This window comes from Leptidea sinapis, chromosome 1 (assembly GCF_905404315.1).
Source record: "Leptidea sinapis chromosome 1, ilLepSina1.1, whole genome shotgun sequence".
In the NCBI taxonomy this organism is placed as follows: domain Eukaryota; kingdom Metazoa; phylum Arthropoda; class Insecta; order Lepidoptera; family Pieridae; genus Leptidea; species Leptidea sinapis.
This window is the reverse complement of record NC_066265.1, coordinates 7,299,534-7,322,453: the sequence shown is the minus strand read 5'-3', so window position 1 is coordinate 7,322,453 and position 22,920 is coordinate 7,299,534. Positions and strand designations below refer to the sequence as shown.

The 22,920-nt window shown below is 36.3% G+C and overlaps 1 protein-coding gene across 1 annotated transcript in view; it reads left to right on the top strand.

Annotated features, from left to right (window-relative positions):
• The window catches only part of LOC126970184 (retinal homeobox protein Rx1-like), a 57,918-nt gene that overhangs the window by 34,632 nt on the left and 366 nt on the right, over positions 1 to 22,920 (top strand). Inside the window, exon 3 of the mRNA XM_050815989.1 lies at positions 21,862 to 22,024. Coding sequence (XP_050671946.1) covers positions 21,862 to 22,024 — 163 coding nt within the window. The remainder of the gene's footprint in view (positions 1 to 21,861; positions 22,025 to 22,920) is intronic.

Below are 22,920 nucleotides of genomic sequence, written 5' to 3'. Positions count from 1 at the left end.
AAACATAAAATGATTATACGAAATCTCCGTTGATTATTGATGGATATTATTTTAAGACCTTGAAAATGCGGTGTTTATGTCGGTGACGCTGTTTAATGATTCGTGGTGATCACTTATATGTTATGTAAAATGTTGACTAAATGTCTTGTGTTTTTAGCTGATGATGAATGCATAATTGCATTTATTTTCTCATAATTGATTCCTTTAGAATTGTTTATGATTCAATTTCTAATGTACTACTACCGCTTCGGAAACAAATGGTGACCTGAGAGAAAAGAAGCTCTCCCATCATTATTTTTTTGCACTCTATATAATGAAATATACAATATTGTACCGTCATTTCATTTGCTTTAAAATAATCATAATCTAGTCCCAGGCGATCACTTAGATATTCAGCTATTTATAGATAATGCCAAAACAGTGAGTGGGACTTTATTATAAAAGTTCTTATTAGTTACCCTTAAAGCTATTAAGTATCTTATGAAGCCTTCTAGAATTAGTTACAAGCAATCCCTTATTTCTAGTTTTATAATAATGAAAATCACTATTAAGGGCAAAAAGTTTTTCTACTGTTTACGTGCAAATTATTCGTTTCAAGCTAACGCACTATTTTTGAGGCTGCATTTTTTACCTAGTCATTAATATCTGCACGTCGCGACGTGTGCGTCGCTTCACTTTAAAAATAAGTAAAGTATCATCAGCAAATAATACAATCTCATGGCTATGATCTACCACAAACGGTAAATCGTTAATATCTATGTATAAGAAACAAGACAGGACCGAGCATAGAACCCTGCGGAAAACCTTTACCTACAGGTTTACCCGAAGACCGTTTGCCATTTACATCGACTATTGGAACTCTTAGAACGATTTAGGGTTTACTTATGAAATATAAACATAACATAACCAGATACACAGACAAGTTAGGTTGAATTGTCTCTGAGTACATAGGTACCTATTATTACGTTAACCCAGGCTTACATATATCAGCACAAGACAGTGTTCACTATATAATTTAGTAAACTAATTAAGCAGTTGACGAAACTGCACCCACCTCCTGCTTGAGGTGGGGGGGAGAGGGGTTGTGACCGCTAAGCTCATTATCACCGATTAATAATTACCTCATCAACCATCACTTATATTTCTCTCACGTTATATAATTAACGAATCTTGGTTTTATACACAAAATATTTGGTGTTAAGTTATTTTTGGACATTTAATTTCCATCGAATATTTTTTGACATAAGGATACGAACTATCACACGATTAGTTTATTGCAGGTGTTCGACCCTGTGTAATAAGTAGGTACCTACATCAAACATTATGTATATTCATATATTTTAATCCATAGATATCTATCTATCTATAATCTATATCTATAATCAAACTATCAAAAAAACTTTACAACTAATGTTTAATTATGTAAAATTGTTGTATTGTCACGATATAACACAGTTTTATAACAAGTCCCCATTGATGTACAATAAACAGCTAGACTCACAATCACGCTCAAAAATTGTCTGAAACAAAACTCTACCGTCTATAAGCAGAGTTTTTGTTCAGTTGGGTTTTGACCGCGCTTTGAATACAACGCCACGCAATAATAAGTACCTACTTAGAGAAAAACTGTCCTAATAACAGCATATTCAAACTTATAAAGGTTGGAGTGTCGTATTTCAGGTAAATAACTTTAATCAACAATATTATGTAACTAGTTTGACGTTTTTAATCATTTTGCTAAGATAAAATACATCGCCGACGAGATGTGCGAAAGAGACATTACCTACGCACCATAATCGATGAGCTTCTTATGAGCATATACAATAGAGTTTCAATACTATTGTCACGAAATAAGGTGTTAATTTGAATGAATGTTTTAATTTAATAAGTTAATGTATACGTTTATACAACGCCGCTCGGATATTTTTGAAGACCTTTTAATAGGCAAATGGGACAGTAGTTGTTTATAGTACGTCAATGCAAGTCTCACAAATAATTCTTAATACATCCGTAATAAGAACTTCGAATTATTTGAAATGGCCAAATAAAATTAATCAAAGTCTAAAAGTACAAAAAAAAAATTAAAGATCAAATTAATAACGTCACATTTACCAAACCCAAAACAAGCAATTATAGATCTTTCTTTAATATATATTGGGGTTTAATTGTTGTGTTTACAATGAGTCGAGCTCGGGCCAGTGCGGGCGGCAGTGTTTTAATTAGTTTACGACGGATTTAATTTGTTCGTTAATGATTGTAGTTTGTGTTTGTGTTTTCGCTGCCAATATACTCATTAATAGTAATTAGATATTCATTATGGTTACTAATTTGGAGATAATTTACGATAAAAAATTATATTATAATTAATATAAAAGGGAATGTATGTTTGTATGTTCACTGATAACTCCCAAACTATTCGACCGACCTCAATGAAATCTTTTGTAATAGATTCGTTGAAGCTCAAGGAAGGTTTACATATAGTTTGTCGTGTCACGATCCCACCCACGCATTTACCATATCTCTCGAACCGTTTATTGACAGAACAACGTCTGTCAGGTCAGCTAGTTATTAATAAGGAAACAGTTATTTTCCCTATCGTAATACAATTTTTATTGTACCATGGATAATGATATCCATAGGGCTACAAGCTTGGCAATATCTATGTCTAAATAAAAATAAATATAAGTAATCGTAAAAAAATCTTTTTAAAAAATCCTTCATTAATATAATTTATCATCGGTTAACAGTCGACAACTAATTTGTAATGGTTAACGTATAGAAGAAAATTATATTTTCTTTGTTTTTTATTGATTTCAATACTAAAATGTATAAAAAAAGATCTATGTTGTAATAACTGTAATTGAAAATAATTGTTCTTTTATATTTAAATATTATGTAATTTAATTTTAAGCGGCTTCACACACATAAGCTTCCTAAAGTTTAAGTGTGTGTTACTATATAAACAACATTTTAAATAAATATTTAATAGAAATGTCGTATCGACCTGGAAATGCGGCGTATGGAAATTCATTCCACAGTTTTGTGATACGGTAATTACAGTTCATTGAAAATCACATAATGAAGCACCACACATCCGAAGATCCAACGAAGTGACCTCTCTACGGAACGTCAAGAGATCAAGCCGAATACAGATACCAAACAGAATACACTATGAACAATGACAATTTATTCAGCTCTGAGTTACACGCGGTGGGTAGAGCTGATACTGGTGGGCGCCAGACCTACTCCATTGTGGCTGAACTGAACTAAAAAACTATGTTAACACCAGGAATAGACAAAAACCTATAATGCCTACTACTAGGCTAAGTCGAGTTAGTAAGTCTTTTGTGGGGCGATGTATATGCTTTTACAACAAGATCCCAGAATTATTCAAAACAAAAGTATTACGTTATTCAAAAGAATTGTTAAAAAACGTTTGTGTGGTAAAAGTTACTATAGCATAAATGACTTTCTTAATGATACAACAGATTGGGAATGGAGTGACCGCCCTCACGCTATTAAATAATAAGTTTAATTGTACAATATTGAGTTTGTTGCGCCCGTTCTTCTCAGGTCTAAGGCATTCATTTTAGAATGGGTGGTAGTTTTTGACTTTCAATAAGTGATGTCACATCCTATTTTGAATAAAAATATTTGAATTTGAAAGGAGGCGCCTTTATATAGAATCTATGTAATTTGGGCCAGATTGAATAATGGTCTCGCTCATATTTCATTTATTGTCTCCAGCTTCTTCAAAAGCAATGTGGCTTTGCCTTTTAGATCATCTAGGGATTAGGTACTGCTATTCTCACAGTTCTGAAAAGCACACTGAGCTCAAATGTCTTTTGTCACTGTCTTCATAGCTGTGTATAAAAGAGACAAAATACACTTGACCACGGATTACGTGTTGATGCGCAATCTGGGATACTGGCATCTTTATTTCTTTCCAACTAGGTGAGAGCATGATAACCGTTAGTTGACAAGAATGTCCACTGTATATGGATATAGCAGTTGAGATTACGCCATTGTTTAAAATTTTTTTCATTCCACATCGTTTTTTTTAAATGGAAGATTATCACTAGGCAAAGTATTACTGTAAGGATTGCATAAGTATAATATATCTACGTCGCCCCACTTGAAGAGCAGGTGATGTTTCATCGGTGAACAACATAATCTCATGGTAAAAGCATTTACGATGGTGGGTTTTGATCTCCATCAATGGTTTTTAATATTTAGAAGCAGACACTCTTTGCCTACAGTGCCTAGATAACGCATGTTTACGGACATGAAGTGAAGCCCTACGTTTGTCAAACCGAAGTCGAACGGAGTGAGATCATGTCATCGTGACAATTTGGAATTGATACTTGTCAGATTTGTGGCTAATGATTAGCCAATTCCTTTGAGACAGGCTAACTATAAGTTAAACCTCATTCATCAGTGTAACCTGATACAGTTGCCATATGCCGCGTGCGCTCGCGGCCAATTAGAGATCGCCACGTGTCGCACGCGGATTGGTCGTGCGCCGGTCACGTGTCTGCAGTACTGTTGCGTAGTATGAGTACGAATTGCGACAATTTTGTCGTGTTGACTTTCCGATGTATTTAACATTGAAACCGGCTAAGTGGACAAATTTTCCGGATATTAAAAACGTTTATTGTATGATTTGAAATATTTTTGACTACAAAGTAACTATTAACTACACTTGCTACTTAACAATATTCTCGTATTCATTGAAATAGCCACCTACATGGACTCAAACTGATACCTGAGGAGGGGCACTACTGATGTGACTCAATTTGGATCTCACTACTAATTCCTACTGTGTTTTATTTACTCGGTAATTCAAATATTAACAGAATAGTAATAGATTAATTGGAACTCGTTATTCGACGATAATATATTATGAAGTTTTTTATATAAGATGGTTAAACAGGCAAGAGTCTTCGCTAATGGATGTTCATGGGAACACAAGGGCTCAAGAGATATGTTGCCGGTCTTTAAGTTGTGATTATGTTCTAACCTTGAAGGTCCCTAAGCATTTACTTAACTTAAATTTTTTAATCTGCTCAATTCTTGCAACTGAACTTTGTAATTTATTATCCTGAACGGAATTAGTTGAAACTTTACATATTGGCACAATTCCGATGACAATATGAAAAACAAAACCTCGTTGATAACCAGGATAAGCTTCACATACAGAAACTTTTCAGCAGTGAAATTAACAAAATCAAATGCATCTGCGATCTAGGTTCGCTCCTGACGAGGTAACTCCTCAGAGGTAAACGGCACAGACATTTTGAAACATAATCCCTACTAATATTATATATGTGAATGTCAGTTTGTTTGTTACGCTGTTACGACGGAGCTACTGAACCAATTTTGATGAAATTTGGTACAGCGATAGACTAGAGCTTGGGAAAGTACGCAGGCTTTATTTTATCCCGGAACAATCCATGGTTCCCGCGGGATTTGTGATAAACTGAAATTCACGTCGATGAGCAATAAATAGCTATAGTAGGTTTAGTTTACTGTAGCAATCATCCTTGAAATAAGATTCACATAATATGTTGGCAACGGGAGCGAAAACTGGAACAAGGACTGAGATACGATATGAGATAATCTTCAATTCCAAGCGTTGCGTATTTTTATACAATCTAATTAATAGATATAATTCTAGTTACGATTATTGTAATTTTTGGATTCGGTGTCATCCATGATAGTTATAGGTGAGATGTGCTTGAGTCGTGAGGAGGCGAGAGTCGAGAGTGAGTCAGGGTGGAAGGACACCGATTCCAAAAATAACAATAATCGTAACTAGAATTAGATAAATTAATTAGATTGTATAAAAATACGCAATTATTTTAATACTTTTTTGTGCATATTATATCTATTGTTTGGGAATAGTGTTTTTTAAGGTCGGTTGTTTTTTTGTTGACAATGACCGACCGATACAACTGTCGAAGTGAACGTTCACCGCAGCCGTCGATAAAACCAGAAACAATAAAAACTTTGATCGAGAGACTCGGTACTTGTGAGGGGGAGTGGGGGGAGATGGAAGAGGGGATGGGGGAGACAGTGGAGGAAGCTGGCAACATTGCAGTATAAAAAGCGCTCAATTAAGTCGGCCGTCGTTTGTGTTGCCCGTAATTAATTTACCTCCGACAGTGTAGCTGATTTTCATGTTTTTTCAGCGCAACCGTCTCGTTATGAGAAAAGTTTTCGGTACATTTTAATTTACTTTTGAAGCTTTGTTTATCGTTTCAGGATCGTTTTGTAACTTTTCCGTGTACAATCACTTTGTATTGTAGAATCATATTAAATATCTATTCTTAACTATGACGGAGATTTAGAAGTACACCAAATCAATTGTTTTTTATGAATATTTTTTTAATGAAAAGGAGGACAAAAAGAGCATTAGCCTGGTGTTAAGTGATCACCGCGGCCCACATTCTCTTGCAATAACAAAGGAATGACAGGAGGTACCCATGTCGTATCGCCCTGAAAACACCGCACAAGGAAGTTCATTCCACAGCTTTGTAGTACGTGGAATAAAGTTCCTTGAAAACCGCACTGTCGAGGACCGCCACACATCCAGATGATGGTGATAATATCCTACTTGTGGCCGATTTAACGCTTTATATAGTTGCAGGCGGTGGCTTATTTTGAAGTACATTTTCGCCCTACTGAGTACACCACGTGACCACGGAACTGAACGTTGCCAAGTATAGCGTTACAGGCTGTGGCAGTTATGCATATTTTTACAAAAAAAAAGGTGATATAAGTATTAGTACAAGATAGTGACTACAAACTTATCAATAATTACAGAGATTTGTGGTGAGTTTTTTTTTAGGTTTAAACTTGAGTCCAAAAAGATATCCACTTCTTTAACAGATTCGATTGTACTCGGAACATATTCTATGTAATGGAGAGAAATTCTGGGCAGTCGTTCTACTGCGAGGTACTTACATCAACAATTTTTGCAATGGGATGTACTGGATACCTGCTAGCGATGTTCAAGTTTATTTCACTCAGAGGTTCGCTGTATGCAATGTCTCCTTATAAGAGCTTCTAGAGGAATGCCATATCATGCACATCTAAGAATTCCTGTACTGCAGCAACCAGTTCTTCACCATTTTAATATCTCTGTCAATACGTTACAGTGGCAAATTCATACTTAAACCTATTAAAAAAATTAACGTTGTCGAGCCAAATTTCAAATGTCAAATAAACTTAAAAAACAAAACTTAATTTTTAATAGCATAGTCATTCTCTGACTGCTTCTCTTTTCTTAAATTTCTAGCCTTGATATTGACATAATATCTTCTATCTTAGGGTTTTGTTTCTTCTATGAAGGTACAGTATACAGAAAGAGTAAATAGAGTATGTATGGAGACGCCATCTAGAACGCCTTTCTTAGATAGTTTAGTGCCAAGATACCGTCGGTCTTGCCAACATTATTATTCTTATTCTGGTGACACAGCAGAGCTGGGAACAGCGACTGTCGCACAGCAAACAAACCATACGACCAACATGTCTGTTAATTATCAAATCATTTGTATATTTATAACAACAAATAATTAATAAAACGTAGAAATAAGTGAATCAAACAGTCAGGCACGACAAGAAATTAATAAACTATTATCAAACAATGATGAACGTTTGATTTGCATGTAAACAGGCGCTTAGCGGAGGGTCGCTGGTTCGAGCTGCCCCGGCCGCTGGGGGATTTGTAAATAAGGGCGCGTGCACGTTGATAGCTCTCTCACGGCAAACATCGCTATATTAAGTTCGCGCAAACAATCTGCCGCAGGCTTTATACATATTGCGCGGAGAGATGATGAATATTAATACACCAGTCTTAAGAACCTGTGCAAATATAATGCCCAAGAATTTGTCTGAAATCCTAATATTTTCCATTAATCATTAGCTGTTAAGCAAGAAATAAATATTGGTGACAAAAAATTGGAAACAAATAAAAAATCAAGCCATTAAAATAGAAAAAATTCTAAGTACATACTTACCTAGAGAACGGTTTTTCGGTTTTGTTCTACCTTTAAAAATTGTGATTTGCGTTATTTAAGTTCCTTATAATCCTTTGTCGAATAAGCCGGTTATGTTTTTAGTAATATTACGTACTAGCTGACCCGGCAAACGTTGTTTTGCCATATAAAGTATAATTCACGCGATAGTTTTATAAGTAATAAAATATTGCCTATATTATAGCCTGTACATCATTTTGTTCTATTGTCAATAGTTTTTGCAGCGCACGCAAAAATAGGTTTTCGATTTTACACCTTGTGTTACAAAATAGCAATTTTATTACGGATCCCTAATTTTGAAAAAAAATAGCCTATAGCCTTCCTCGATAAATGGACTACCCAACACTGAAAGAATCATTCAAATCGGACCAGTAGTACCAGAGATTAGCGCGTTCAAACAAACAAACAAACACTGCAGCTTTATAATATTAGTATAGAATTGAGTTATTTAACAAAACCGCTTAAAACGAATGTATGGGCTTTTTTATAGTTACGCTCGTCTTGATTCGGAAATAACGGGTTAGTAAACAACAGCTACCATATCATTTACACACTGAACGAAATAATAGAAACAAACTGATTTTAACGGGTACGATCATACAATTTTAACGTTGTAAGCTTGGGTGACCATTATGTGTCTTCTTCCATTGACTTAATATGTGCTTTATAGTAAGAAGACGCTAAAGCATACATTTAAATAAATACATTTTAGTGAATTGTAAGCTCAATTCAAAAATTTATTCTTAAAAATGTATTACCAAGATCGCTTAAACGTATTTCAAAATCTTTAATTAAAATGTTCGTCGGCTCTAAGACTACATACGCAATAAGTCGGCCGCGTGTTTGACTTTTATTGAATTTGTAGAATGATATTGGTGTTTTTATCTTAATGGTTATGGGGTTTGGAATTCCATAGACCTCGGGGACTTCGTAGCTATAACAGTTACTAATTTTATCAATAATTTTGATCCAATACAATCCTCCCAGACACGATTTTGTTCTCCAGGAATGTTTAACCTTTAACACCAAACTTTGGAAGGTACTTCGTCTCACTGCTTCCGGTTCGATATATCATTCAGATTCAAATACAAAATAGGATTCAAAAACTACCACCCATACAAAATAGACTGCCTCAGACCTGAGAAGAACGGGTGCAAGCAACTCAGTGGGCTTTTTTTTTTGAAAATATGGATTACAATGTAATATCGTACAATAAACATTTATAATTAAACAGGCTGAGCTATCCGCTTCATTCCTAGTCCATGGTATCATTAAGAAAATCGTTTATGTTATAATAACCTTTTCGATAATTCGATTTGGTCCTGATCCATGACAAAACCACAAGTCTTAAATTTGTTATACATAGATACGTATAGCAAAGTGGATGATAAATTTACGAATAACTCAATATCGCACCAACCGATTTCGACGATTGTTTTGTTATTGGAAAGAATATACTTCAAGGATAGTTTGGTGAGAGTTTGGTTTGGTTCTGATTACGGAATCCATGACAAAGTAAGGGAACTCTTCCATTCTTAGGAGCAAATTAATGATACTCGGTCGCATCTTTTTTATGCTATCCGGATATTTAAGTCACCATAACATAGTTATGGTCAAGTAATAGTCGTAGTCGAGTATGATGATCATTGGGACTCCTTAACGACTTACAGTAAGGGTGTGGCAAAATTTCTAACTGTCTGTAATCAAATTGCAAGGCACTTACGTTCATTGCTGCATTGAAAATCTTTGTATATCTACACATATTTAGACAAATTGTTAGTTAGTGTAGGTAATTCAAATTCACTAAAAATCATAAAATAAAAAAATTAACAAAACAACAACCTAATTCAAAAACTCTATTCCAAAACACTAAAAAGTATAAAAATAATTACGTATTTTTATACAATCTAATACTAGTTACGATTATTGTAATATTTGGAGTCGGTGTCATCCAAGATTGGTATGTTACTACATACATAGTAATAAGTGAGATGTGCTTGAGTCGTGAGGAGGCGAGAGGAAAGAGCGGGTCGCGGAGAAGGACACCGATTCGCAATATAACAATAATTGTAACTATTATTAGATTAATTAATTAGATTGTATAAAAATATGTCATTATTTTATACTTTTTAGTGCATATCATATCTATGGTTTTGGAATAGAGTTTTTGAAATCGGTTGTTTTTTTGTTAAAATTTTTTTTATTTAAATTTCGTTACACATTTGTTTTGTACATTTTCTGGGATCATATTGTAAAAGCATATACATCGCCCAATAAAAGATTTACTAACTCGACTTAAGCGCGTAGTAGGTATAACAAGTTTATCTTTGTGTCTCACTTAAAGTTCTCACTCTCTCCTTAAAAGCCAGCAACGCTCACAACTTGTCTGTCACGAAAAATATGAAATGCTACAAATACCATTCAACTTATGGGCGTCTATTAGAAAGACTTATTCGATGGTGGAGCTAATGATAAGTCGCGGCTGTCCCCGCATCACTCATGTGACAAATCGTTCACTGTTACAATGTTAATTACATCAACTGAAACGCAAACATATAACTTATTACAAATGGATTGGGGTTGTTATTTAATTGCACAGCTTTAGTATTTACGTCAGTTTGCAATTGGTTGTACACTAAACTGAACGAAATCAAGAGATAAATGTTACTTACCAAACAATTTTCAACCTTATTTACTTGTTATAGAGTTGAACTTCGCTAAGTATGCAGTGATACCTAAAGTTTATACAGATATGAGCGCCATTTGTAGTGGTATAGGGTGTATAATTGCGTGCGGCGGAGTGGCGAGGGGATGTTAGTTGTCGGTAATTTAGTTGTGGATTATTGAGTTTGGGTTTGAGTGATGTTTTTGTGTTTGTTGTGATGAGGTCGTGCCTGTACAGGTCGGGGTATTACAGCTCCCACTAGGCTCTTTACTGCGCTCCTGCACTATTCACATGGTATCTCATTGTTTATTTAGTTGTGTATAGTGTGTTTTGCGGATATTAGCACCTATTTCTTCCGCGAAGCAGTAATGTATAAGCATTCGGTCAGAAGGGCGCCGTAACTTGTGAAATTCCTGGGGAAATTGTAGTGCCGCTCAGAATTTTTGAATTTTTCAAGAATTTGAGCGGTAGTGTATTGTAAAGGGCAGTGCGTATCAATAACCATCAGCTGAACATTATTTTCGTCTCGTTCCTTATTGTCATAAAAAAATTGTAGGTATATCGCCAATGTATATCAAGTCATAATTAGGCTGGGTTCACATATGACGAATGGAAACTTGGAACATAAGAAAAAGAATACCTATACATAGCGGGCACGTGAAGAAGAGAAGACTTTATCAGGCTTTCGGTAGGCGTTGTTATTTGCTTGTAGTACACAGTTTAGATTTTTATACGGACGAGTGACGACTGCTCAGACAGACGAGTTTTATGCAAGAGGGCGATATGCGAGTTGACATTGGTGCTAGCGCGTGTGTTTCAGCACTCTTACTGCGATGGACAAATTGAAAAAAATATGGAAGAACGGAATCAAAACAAAGCTACGAAAATCCGGCTCGTCCAAACACTTGTTTTTCCCATATTTTTGTTTACTGCAGAAACATGGACGTTGCGACAAGCTGAGAAAAAGAAAATTGAGGTTCTGGAGATGTGGTGCTGGAGGAGATTGCTGGGAGTTTCATGGACCGAGTTTCGCACTCCATTCTCCAAGAACTTGGCATAAAACAACGCCTTTCGGTGTTAATACAGAGTCGCATTCTTAAGTCTTTCGGACACGTCTCCCGGCACGAGAGTAAGTGCATTGAGCGGCTTGTCGTGCAGGGCAAAGAGGAGGGATGGTGCCCTCTGAGGACGCTGAGGACGGGGAAGGCCGCACATGCGATGGACCGACCAAATTAAGTCTGCTGTGGGTGGTCCATTGAACGAGTGCACCAGACTGTCGGCCAGCAAGGAAAATTCTCATGGGGCGAATCACATCTGCCCCAAAAGATTTCATTTCGTGATGACCACCACCGCTCTGTCAAGAGTGTAACGACGAAGAAGAAGACTTAAGGCGCAATCAAGATATACCGACCTATTGCCGTAACGTCCTTGCTCTCTAAAACCATGAAGATCATAATTACTTGCAATACTTTCTATGCTTGGCATATCTAGACGATTGTCAGATGATCCATGACCGACAGAACAGCTTTCACCATTGTTAACATCGAGATAAGATAGCAATCTTCTGGTATACCTAACACATAGATGTGTGGCGAATATTGAAATCGAAAGGAAGGTAAAACTTTGGCAGAGACCTATAGATCATACTTAGAATTTGTTCAGACTCTACTTCTACGTCACCTTGAGACATAAGATGCTAAGACTCATTTGCCCTGTAATTTCACTAGCTATGAAGCCCTTCATACTGAAACATAATAATGCCTACACATTACTGCTTCACTGCAGAAAAAGGCACCGTTAGACCTTTAAATAATCCAAGGTTATGGTATAGTTAGTAATTTATTGCAGAATGTGTCTATCGGAACACATGAAGATCGATATAAGGAATTAAATTATTATAAATAATTTTTAGTTCTTTGCTTTTCTGTTCTATTCTTCTCAACAACTGAAATTAAGACAAAGCTTATTAAAACACCATTGGATAGGAATTACAACAGTAGGTATACATACAACAATAAACACAAAGTATGATTTTATGATGGTTACAAAAAATATATGTCCTGATGTTTGTTTCCAGTGAAATCCTAAACTAATGAACGGATTTTAACGGGGCTTACTTCATAGAGTGCAGTTTAGTCCAGCTTGAGAGATAAGATAGTTTTTATTTAGTTTTGAATGAATAATCAATTTGCATGGACTTATTTTCTATGAGAGAGTTTATTGACGCGCGGTTTGACAGTTCTGCTGTGAAACAATTTCATTATAACAACAGGGTGCATATTTAACGAAATAATTCTTGAAGTCTTGAAATAATATTGACATATTCATAAAAAATCAGTATTCTGTTTATTATGTGTTCTGTACGTCTGTCGGGTCGTAATGTCGATTAACATAATTATTGTGATAATAAATAAGCTCTATTAAATCTGATATAATTAACAAATCATTCCACCTCCTTCATATTCTATAACAAAGTAACTGGGAGGTACATCAAATACAAAAAGTGATCATTAGGGTTACCTTCAGAAACAGCCCGGGCCCATCACAAACACTCGCTGCGTCCGCGACCTCCCCTTAAGAAAACAAACTTAATTACTTCCGCTCCCACACAATCTAACCTCTACCTTAATTCTCAGACGATACAGTTTCATTTCAGGCGAACCCATTATCGGCTTTACGATCTTTTGTGTTCTGTAAACGAGTTATTGGTTCACTTTTGGTCCGCAAGCTGCAAGACGATGGTGTGCTAATAGAAAATGCTCTTTATCGTCTCTAGATTAAGATCTATTTCTTTTTTGTACATAAAGAGATACGATCTTTTGTGCTGCGAAGAGTTATCGGTTAAGTTTTGGTCTGAAGGCTGCGTCTAAGATGGCGATGTATGCCTTTCTCTGTCGTCATGCTATCTCGCTCTGTGTGGCACAGATTTATACGCGTTAGAAAGGAAGTTTATGTAAATAAAATATATTTTGGATCGATGCGTGAAGGTATTTACTATCTCCTCATAATGTAATGATTGGAGCTCCTGTTGCGCAAAGACATGTCGTAGCCTCTTATCCACCAGGAGCCGGTTATATTCCGACCAATGCGATTTTCTAATTGGAATGTTTATTCGATATTATACGGCAAAGGTAAAAGTAGTCGTGTAGACTCGTCTATTAGGCGTCAACTAAATACCACAACGTCAAAAGAACTTGAACCCAGGACCGTTTTCCAATTTCCAAATCCAAAAATTCTGAGCGGCACGGTATTTCGTAAAATACAATACAAACTTTTATTTCACCAGCCTACTGCATTGTATCTTCGCGGCGACAGTCTGTCCCGCGTCCCGTCCTCACATGTCACGCTACACGTCGCACGGCTCATACGTGACTTTTTAACTGACACGTACAGACAGTTTGTAGCATTTAATTAAACTTTATATATTAAACATAGAATAGTCACCGAAAGCATAATACCAATCCAACTTATTCATTTGAAATCTACTGACCCGGGGCATGCATTGCCCCCAGAGAGTTCCTGATGATGTGATGCTGGTGTTACGATTCACGGATCGAATGTAGCAGATTCGAATGTCCTATTCTCTATATCCAAGCTGGACATTCGTCCATTCAACTGAGAGCCAGTCGGGATATCTACCGCATACAACTAAATGAGTCGATAAGTACCCTAGAGTATTCCGATTTCATTTCAAATAGCTCGGTGTCCCATCCTGGCTCTTGACATACTCAAATGACGCATCCCTTTTATATTTTTAGAACCGTCACATATTTCGAATGCCATTCTTTATCGGTTTTTCATCTCTACCTTTACAAACGTATCCAACTTAATTTCATACACCTCTAAAAATACCACTTACATAATATCAAATAGTCGTAACTCTAAAAAATAAGTAAGCTTAGAATTTCAAGGAGTCTAGATAGTATATAACATTATAAGTACGTTTAGGGAGATTGTCTGGATGTGATACCCGTAGAGAGCGGAATCGAACCGGAACATTCGCATCCGGAGCAAGGTCCCGGCGGCAAGAGCGCTATTCCGATACCCTTCGTAGCTTGTTTGTGGATGAAACTAAGCAATATTGAGCGATTGAATAACACACAGTTGTCACATTTAGTGGTGGAAGGATTTGATACGTCACTGATTGCTAATGGTGTGTTGGTAGTCATGCAGATTTGGGTCTTATCTACGATATATTTGACGGGGGCAAGGCCGGTCATGGTCATGACGATTAACACTACAGCAAGTAAAACACAGTCTTACAAAATACAAACACACGATAAAATAATTAGCAAGAAACTTTTCACTTCATAATGACTAGCTAAAACCTATAATAGATTACGTAATAAAAACGTGGTGTTCCCGGTATGCGCGTGCGACACAACCGCCTCGCTTGATAGTTCTTCCCTGACTGACTGCTCAGGGGGTGGCGGCGCCCGCTCTCGACTGAACTCGCACCGCAATCCGATTACACCCGAGCTAAGACGAATACCGAACCATCTTCGTACTCGCTTCTTGGCTACGACATATTTAATATAACTTTGTATGAATATCAACAAATACCTACAATCCAGAAGAAAGTACTGCAAGAGAGCACTTTCGGACAGAATTTGATTCTATTAATAGCATTTCAAACAAGCCCTACGTACAATATTACAATACGCGGATCCCTAATTTTGACAGTTGAAAAAGTTGTCCAGTTGAAAATGACACTGCGGTAAATGTGTATTGACAAACAAACAAACTATGCGTGTGTGGAGAGATCTCGTGAATTACGTATGAGGTTGAAAGTGGACCGCTGACACCCAAACAAATAAATGTCGCGTGTTGTAAATAATGTGTCAGGGTTATGTTTGTTCCCCACATCATTATAATACTCAAAGAATCTTTTACGTCCTGTTCATTAGTAGAAATATTTTTTTTATGACAATAAAGGACGAGATGAGCAGGACGTTCATCTGATAGCAATTGATACGCCCTGTCCATTGCAATGTGGTACTATATTCTTCAGGCTCAGGATTCTTGAAAATCCCAAAAATTCTGATCAGCACCACAATTGCGCTCGTCTCCTTGAGACATAAGATGTTAGGTCCTGTTTGTCCAGTAATTTCACTAGCTACGGCGCCCTTCAGTATTTCGGTCAACACAATAATGCTCACACATTACTGCTTCACGGCAGAAATAGGCGCCGTTGTGGTACCCATAATCTAGCCGGCATCCAGTGCAAAGGAGCCTCCCACTAGTAGCCAATATACCAAAAAACTTCATATTTTTTAACGTGAATATTTTATGTAGAGATCGCATGATTATTATTAATTTATAGGCATTTTTATAAGTAGTAAATTCTAAAAGTTTCGGCCACGCACCGCAGGCAGCCAGTAACACAATTACAATAAAACATCACGGGCACGTCAACCAATCAGGGCGAGTTCTCGAATCAAATCTGACATCTGTCATGTTCGAGTTGGATTGTTTTTTATCTGTGGCGCGACAGTTGGCGCGGGCGGAGTGACGTAGTTTGTTTTATTATTACGATTTTATTGAATTTGTTTTTGAATAATTGAGAGTTGAGTTCCCGCTGTTCGTGATTGGATCAACTTGTATTTAGATCAAATGTTTCGATAAATTAAACGCGATTTAGCTTTCGTTGAACATTTTTAGTAAGTGACTACTATAGTATATAGAAAATGGGAGAAAACTGTGGACGTGCGTTTTTCATTGTTACGTTAAAATGCATCATACTTGTATGTATTTGTGTGGATATGTTGTCCAAAAATATCATAAATTATTATATTATTATAATATTAATAGAATAAATCAGTAGGTACTTCTGTGTAAGTAACTTTTAAGGGTTACAACGTAATCATTAATAATAAATTTGACTACTTATCATCGTTGCTAACTTATAGCCAATATACCAGTGGGAGGCTCCTTTGCACATATGCCGGAATGATTATGGGTTCCACTACGGTGCCTATTTCTGCCGTGAAGCAGTAATGTGGAAGCATTAATGTATTTCGGTCTGAAGGGCGCTGTAGCTAGTGAAATTACTGGGCTAATGAGACTTAATATCTTATGTCTCAAGGAGACGAGCACAATTGCAGTGCCGCTCAGAATTTTTGAGTTTTTCAAGATTCTTCTATTACATATAATAAATAGAATAACATAAACACAACTAAAAGAAAATTTGTCAAAGATCGCGTGTAACAATAACTGCAGGAGCAACGTAGAGCGGCCGCGACACGATATTGTTATTAATTAGTGCGACTCCACTCATTTGTCGTAGTTTGTTCTTGTGTAATTTGATTACCGAAATGATTATACAGTGTGCGTTAGGTAAGTCAACCAGCGGATAACGTGCTGTCGCGGTTGCCACAGTCTACATATAAATAGTTCTTACAAACTATCAGTGTCGCATGCAGCCGTTGGGATGTACCTATCGAGAGATTTTTATCTGAATAATTAGTAGTTAAAAAAAACTAAACAACACGCTTTTTACAGAAAACCGAACGAAAAAAAAATTATTTCCTTCTTTTTATTTAATTATAAATGCGTATTTTTTAGTTTTTTAAGCTAATTTTTGCATTGTTAATTAAAAATTCTCTTATAATTGGTATGCAAAAATTTCCTAATATTAGATAAATCGGTTAAAAATAATGGTTGAAAGTTAAAATTAACATCAATTCCTGCCTTTTAGACGATAGATAAAAGTTATATAAATTAACAAAAATCTTATTTTGCCAATTGAAAAATGGAATAATTATTTCAAATGAATGTATTGTCATCGGTTCTCGTTCTATCTACGAAGTTTGAACGAAATCTGGCCGTTTAAAGTGGGTCAAAATCGCGCCAAACAAACATACATGTAGGTGAAGCTGGTAAAAAGTGTGTAAAAAAGGTGCGAAGGAGTTTTGCTCGCGTCTTATTAAACATTAAAATGAGTATTTCTTTGGTATTTCTATTCATTCCGCTTGAACCGAAATTATAATATTATTTATTCGCACTACTTACTACAAGAAATTAAAATTTTTATCTTATTCATTGAAATACAAGCTCGGAATGTTGAACTCAGTAGATAGATAGCTGAGTATACTGTTTGAAAAAATAAATGCAGATAGGATCAAAATTGATATAATGGTGTGATTATTGTGAAGCAACTGATTTTATGTATTGGCAACAACAAGAACTTCTCGATTATCTAAGGAACTAACCTACCCTAAATATTTTTCGGTAAATAAGTTTATAAGGTATACGTTCATTCTGAACTTTTTAAATCAAAATATCATGTAGGTAGATTTAAATAAATATCTATTTCAAAATATTTAGAATAAGAATGAACGTATGGCTCTCGAACATATTGCAGTAATAATATCTTCTATTCTGCATCAGTTGCAAGATCAGAAACTAGATATTATAACCTTTTAAATATTACCATATACCTATTTAAAAGAACTCTTCTAACTTTTTGGTCCAATTAAATTAAGAAAAAGTGAAACCAATCGGCAGTTTGTAACTTATGTAAGGAACAAGTGGTAAACGTCTTTTTTTATGGAATAGCAGGACAAACGAGCGTACGGGTCACCTGGTGTTAAGTGATCACCGCCGCCCACATTCTCTTACAACATCAGAGGAATCACAAGAGCATTGCCGGCCTTTAAGGAAGGTGTACGCGCTTTTTTTGAAGGTACCCATGTCGTATCGACCCGGAAACACCGCACAAGGAAGATCATTCCACAGCTTTGTAGTGCGAGGAAGAAAGCTCCTTGAAAACCGCACTGTGAAGGACCGCCACACATCCAGATAGTGGGGATGATATCCTAACTTGTGGAGTGTCGTGCGAAGGTGGAATTCTTGAACGTCTTCATAAGTTGGCCAATAATAATATTTATGGCCAGACCAGCTATATATTTAGCAAAACTTCTTTAAAAAAATTTAAATTCTTCTATTGTATAGGTTATTTATAAAGTAAATAAATAATGTTTTAATTCAGTTACAAATAATTTCGTTTCATTTAATTATTGCATTTGAATCAGTGAAACTCATTTTATTCAACAAAAAAGAACCACTTATATAACCCACTGACAATTTATAAGAACAATAATGCTAGCACACTGTATTTTCCTGCACTGTGGCATGGCTCATTTCAAGCTTCACACGAACGTGCGTGTCGCGTGTATTTTACAAGGTTTATTTCTATTGTAATTAAGAATTAAGCGCAGATTTGTTTAACGATTATTTAATTAGAATTAGCCATAAACTGTTCACTACACTTCTAACTGTTTATTTGTGTATGTAACGTTAGTTTTTTCGTTGTACTGTGCTAACCTTTGAACTTCTCATTCATAGAAATCGTATGTGTACTTCGTCGACTCTGACAAATTATTCTGAATTCATTTATAATAAACTCTCACCACCAATAGAGTGCTAGGGATTACAGCATAATCACTATAATTGTGGTTTTTAAAAATCAAACAAAAGCAGAAATACTATCAAGAATTTTCATTTAATAATCACTCATCAAAAATTTTAATGAATTTTTATCATACAAACACGAATGTGGTTATGGTACTATATTTACCCCAATGTTACTTAATATATATAATTTTAACTACAAGGGAACTTTCTCGAGGCTGAAAATCTTCCTAAGAAGTAGACTCAAATGAATCTGATTTTGTATTTTGATTGGATTTAACTAGAGATGTAAACTTAGATTTGTAGTGTCAAAAATGTACGTTGTAAATAACAGGATTCCCAGAGTGCCATTTGTAAATAAATAATGGATCTTTATATCAATCTCTAGAGACAATCGTAGTAAGAAGTGGTAAGAACTTAGGTAGGTACACAATAATTATATTATACTTAGTAAACAATATTGTGATCCTGTCAAATATCTATTGTCCTCGTCGCTAGCTGCTACTAGTGTACTTTTCAGTTATTTCAAAGGACGCTGAAGGGCTTTGGCCCTAGTTTCGGTATTGCTAAATTCCACACAATTTTAAAAAGACACGAGCATTACACCTTAACATGCGATGAGACACCGTCCATATAAATCGTTAACGTACAACACCAAGTGACAACATACAGAGTTCAGAAGATATAGACCAAAAGGCATGTAATGGAAATGAATGTAAATAGTATGATGCATTTTAATGCAATAAAAACACGGAATATTCCATAAATAAACTAAACGCTAGTATGACAAGCACAACAAGTTTTCCACATGAATTTTTCGAATTCAAATTCAAATACATTCAAACTTAAATTAATATAATGAAACATCAAAATCTTCCATTCGAAAAGTATGTCTCTGATAAACGAAACCAAAAAACTCAAAAGGCCTCTTGTTTTTAATAAAATTTATTCATAATACAGCCTGTGAGGCGGATATTATTCCCAAGGTGCAGGATCTTTTACAAAGTTGCATAAGCTAACTTTTATATATCGTTAACACGTATAACCGATAGTTCATAACATCACTCAATTTAAAACCCCTTGATTTTGAAAGTTGATTTCAGAGACAGTACAAGATACACTAGAAAAAAAACGGTCTTTAAAACACTCTGAATTGTGCCCTCCCTGTTAAATATTGTTATAAACTGTGGCCCTTCTTGTTGCTACGATCGGCACGGAACAAAAGTGAATAAAAATTCGGTCTCGCCGCGTTAGTCATCAACGTTGGCTATAATTGTATACTTTCGAATAGCGGCCTATGTTGGGTATGTCTCAATTCTTTTTTATTAAAATTTTTTGATTTCCTCTGTTCAGTATCTACTCACTAGTAGCGTCGTATCAGTAACGTTTAAGTCACGCGAGCTCCATGTATATTTCCTCAGTTTTCCATCTGGATATATTTCATTTGACACTACAATTTGACACTGGAATCATAGTATCACTTTCATGTCATACAAAACTCAACTCTATGCATCATAGTTAAGGTTAGCAGAACTTTGCATAGGGTAACCGACACAATAACAGTACATTTGTATGATTGAGTTCGTGTTTCATGCTTCAAAGTTTTGTTTGACGTGTTAGTCGTTGATATATGACAGTTGTTGAAGAAAGTTGGATGTAATGGGATAATAGATGGCGCATCAATTATACTGAACTATGATTCACTTCATTTATGTGTTGAGTTCACTATTGTTTGGGAATGTTTTCGTTGTTTCACGAAACTTTGATTATTTGTGTTTTTATTTATGATATTAGATGTATTCCGTTAAGTTATAAATAGACGACATGGTAAACATGCAATGTATTTTATGTATTGTGTGTTTCATTGCGTGTATGTTGGTTGATCATTATGAGTCTCTCTTTTGGGTCCGTAATGTCACTTCTTGGTGATGTCTGAAATTTGATAGCAAAGAGTTTAAGGTTAGTTTTATAAAGTTGGTGGTGTTTTCGTAATGGGCATACCCAGCCAGTAGCAAGCCTCTTAGTGTAGGTACTCAGAAAGGCGAGACACTACTTATCTATAATTCACAGCCTTCATCTATATTAGTCGCAAATTCGGCCTCACATAGCGCTGTTCTCACCTTTGGGCAGGCGCTCCCCAGTACCATTTTCTTCCATTTAAATATCCCCAAACAACAAAGAGCGGCTCGAATAATCGACGATCAAGTCATCTCCGATCCGCTTGATCCTTTGGCGTTGCATAGAGATGTTCTCTCTGTATCTTCTACCACATTTATCACAGGGAATGCTCAGAGGAGTGGTACGGGTTGATACTAGCGACCGAATTTCACCACCGGACATTACGTCAAACTGTTAATTCCAGCCGCATCACATTGACGTCTGGCATTCCACGACCGCGCGTTTTGCTAGAAATTTCTTGCCTCGCACAGCCAATTTATGGAATTAATCACCCGCTGCTGTTTTTCGAACAGATACGACTGAGGGACCTTCAAGAAAAGAGCATACTCCTTGAAGGCCGCTAACGCAGGGGCGGTTGCCTCACCACTCCCCATCACATCAGCCTTTTGTCTGTTTGCCACCTCAAGATATATAAAAAAGTGCCATATGTGCGAGGTAGTTCTTATAATGATAGTGAGTGAAATGGACACACGTCTCTTTTATATCACGATTGATGCCTTATCAAATTAATGCATATTCACTCCCTAGGCTTGTTAAATACTTATAAATCTGTTATTAATGTTTCAGGTGTGGTTCCAAAACCGTCGCGCAAAATGGCGTCGTCAGGAGAAGATGGAAGCGGCGCGGCTGGGTCTGTCAGAGTACGGCTGCGCGCCCGTGCCGCGTCTGGCTGGTCTGGGTCTCCCTGTCGACCCCTGGCTTGCGCCCCCTCTGCTCACAGCGCTGCCGGGTTAGTTTACTGACACATTATTTATAGGAGGCTTCTTAGCCCTGAGTTTTTTTATGACAATTTAGGACGAGACCAGCAGGACGTTCAGCTGATGGTTATTGACTCACCCTGCCTATTACAATGCAGTGCAGCTAAGAATTCTTGAGAAAACCCATAAATTCTGAGTGGCACTACAATTGCAATCATCAGTGAAACATAAGATGTTAAGTCTCATTTGCCCAATAATTTCACTAGCTACTTCGCCCTTCAAACCGAAACACAATAATGCTTCACGGCAGAAATAAGGACCGTTGTGGTACCCATAATCTAGCTGGCATCCTGTGCAAACGAAGCTCCCATAAATGCCCTAAGTCATATCCCTTGGAACTTCCCGAATTTTTTAAGGGCCGCTGGCTAGTACCACAGCAGCGCCTATTTCTACCTCCATCAGTAGTATGGGAAATGTTCCGAAGACCTGTTCGACCTGATTCCTAGTGCCAAATTCCACCTTAGCACGACACGCAACAAGTTAGAAATTCATTCCCACCATTTGGATGTGTGGCGTTCCTCCACAGTGCGGTTTTCAAGGAACTTTCTTCCACGTACAACTAAGCTTTGGAATGAAGTTTCTTATTTGGTGTTTCCGGTACAGCATGGCTACCTGAAAAAAATTCTCTTCTATAAAAATAGGTGAAGATGCTATTTGTGTTTTTTGGTTTGAAAGACATCTTAATTCGTAGCTAGTGATATTACTGGACCATGGACATGGACAAAGATGGCTTTGACAATTAATTATTAAATAGCGAATACGGCTGCATGGGCTTGATCCCTTTGCCTGCCCTAATAATGGACGTAGAAACCAAAAAAAAATCTAATGTCGCAAGCGTCAGAAAATTTTAGCAACCAACTTCACCTTG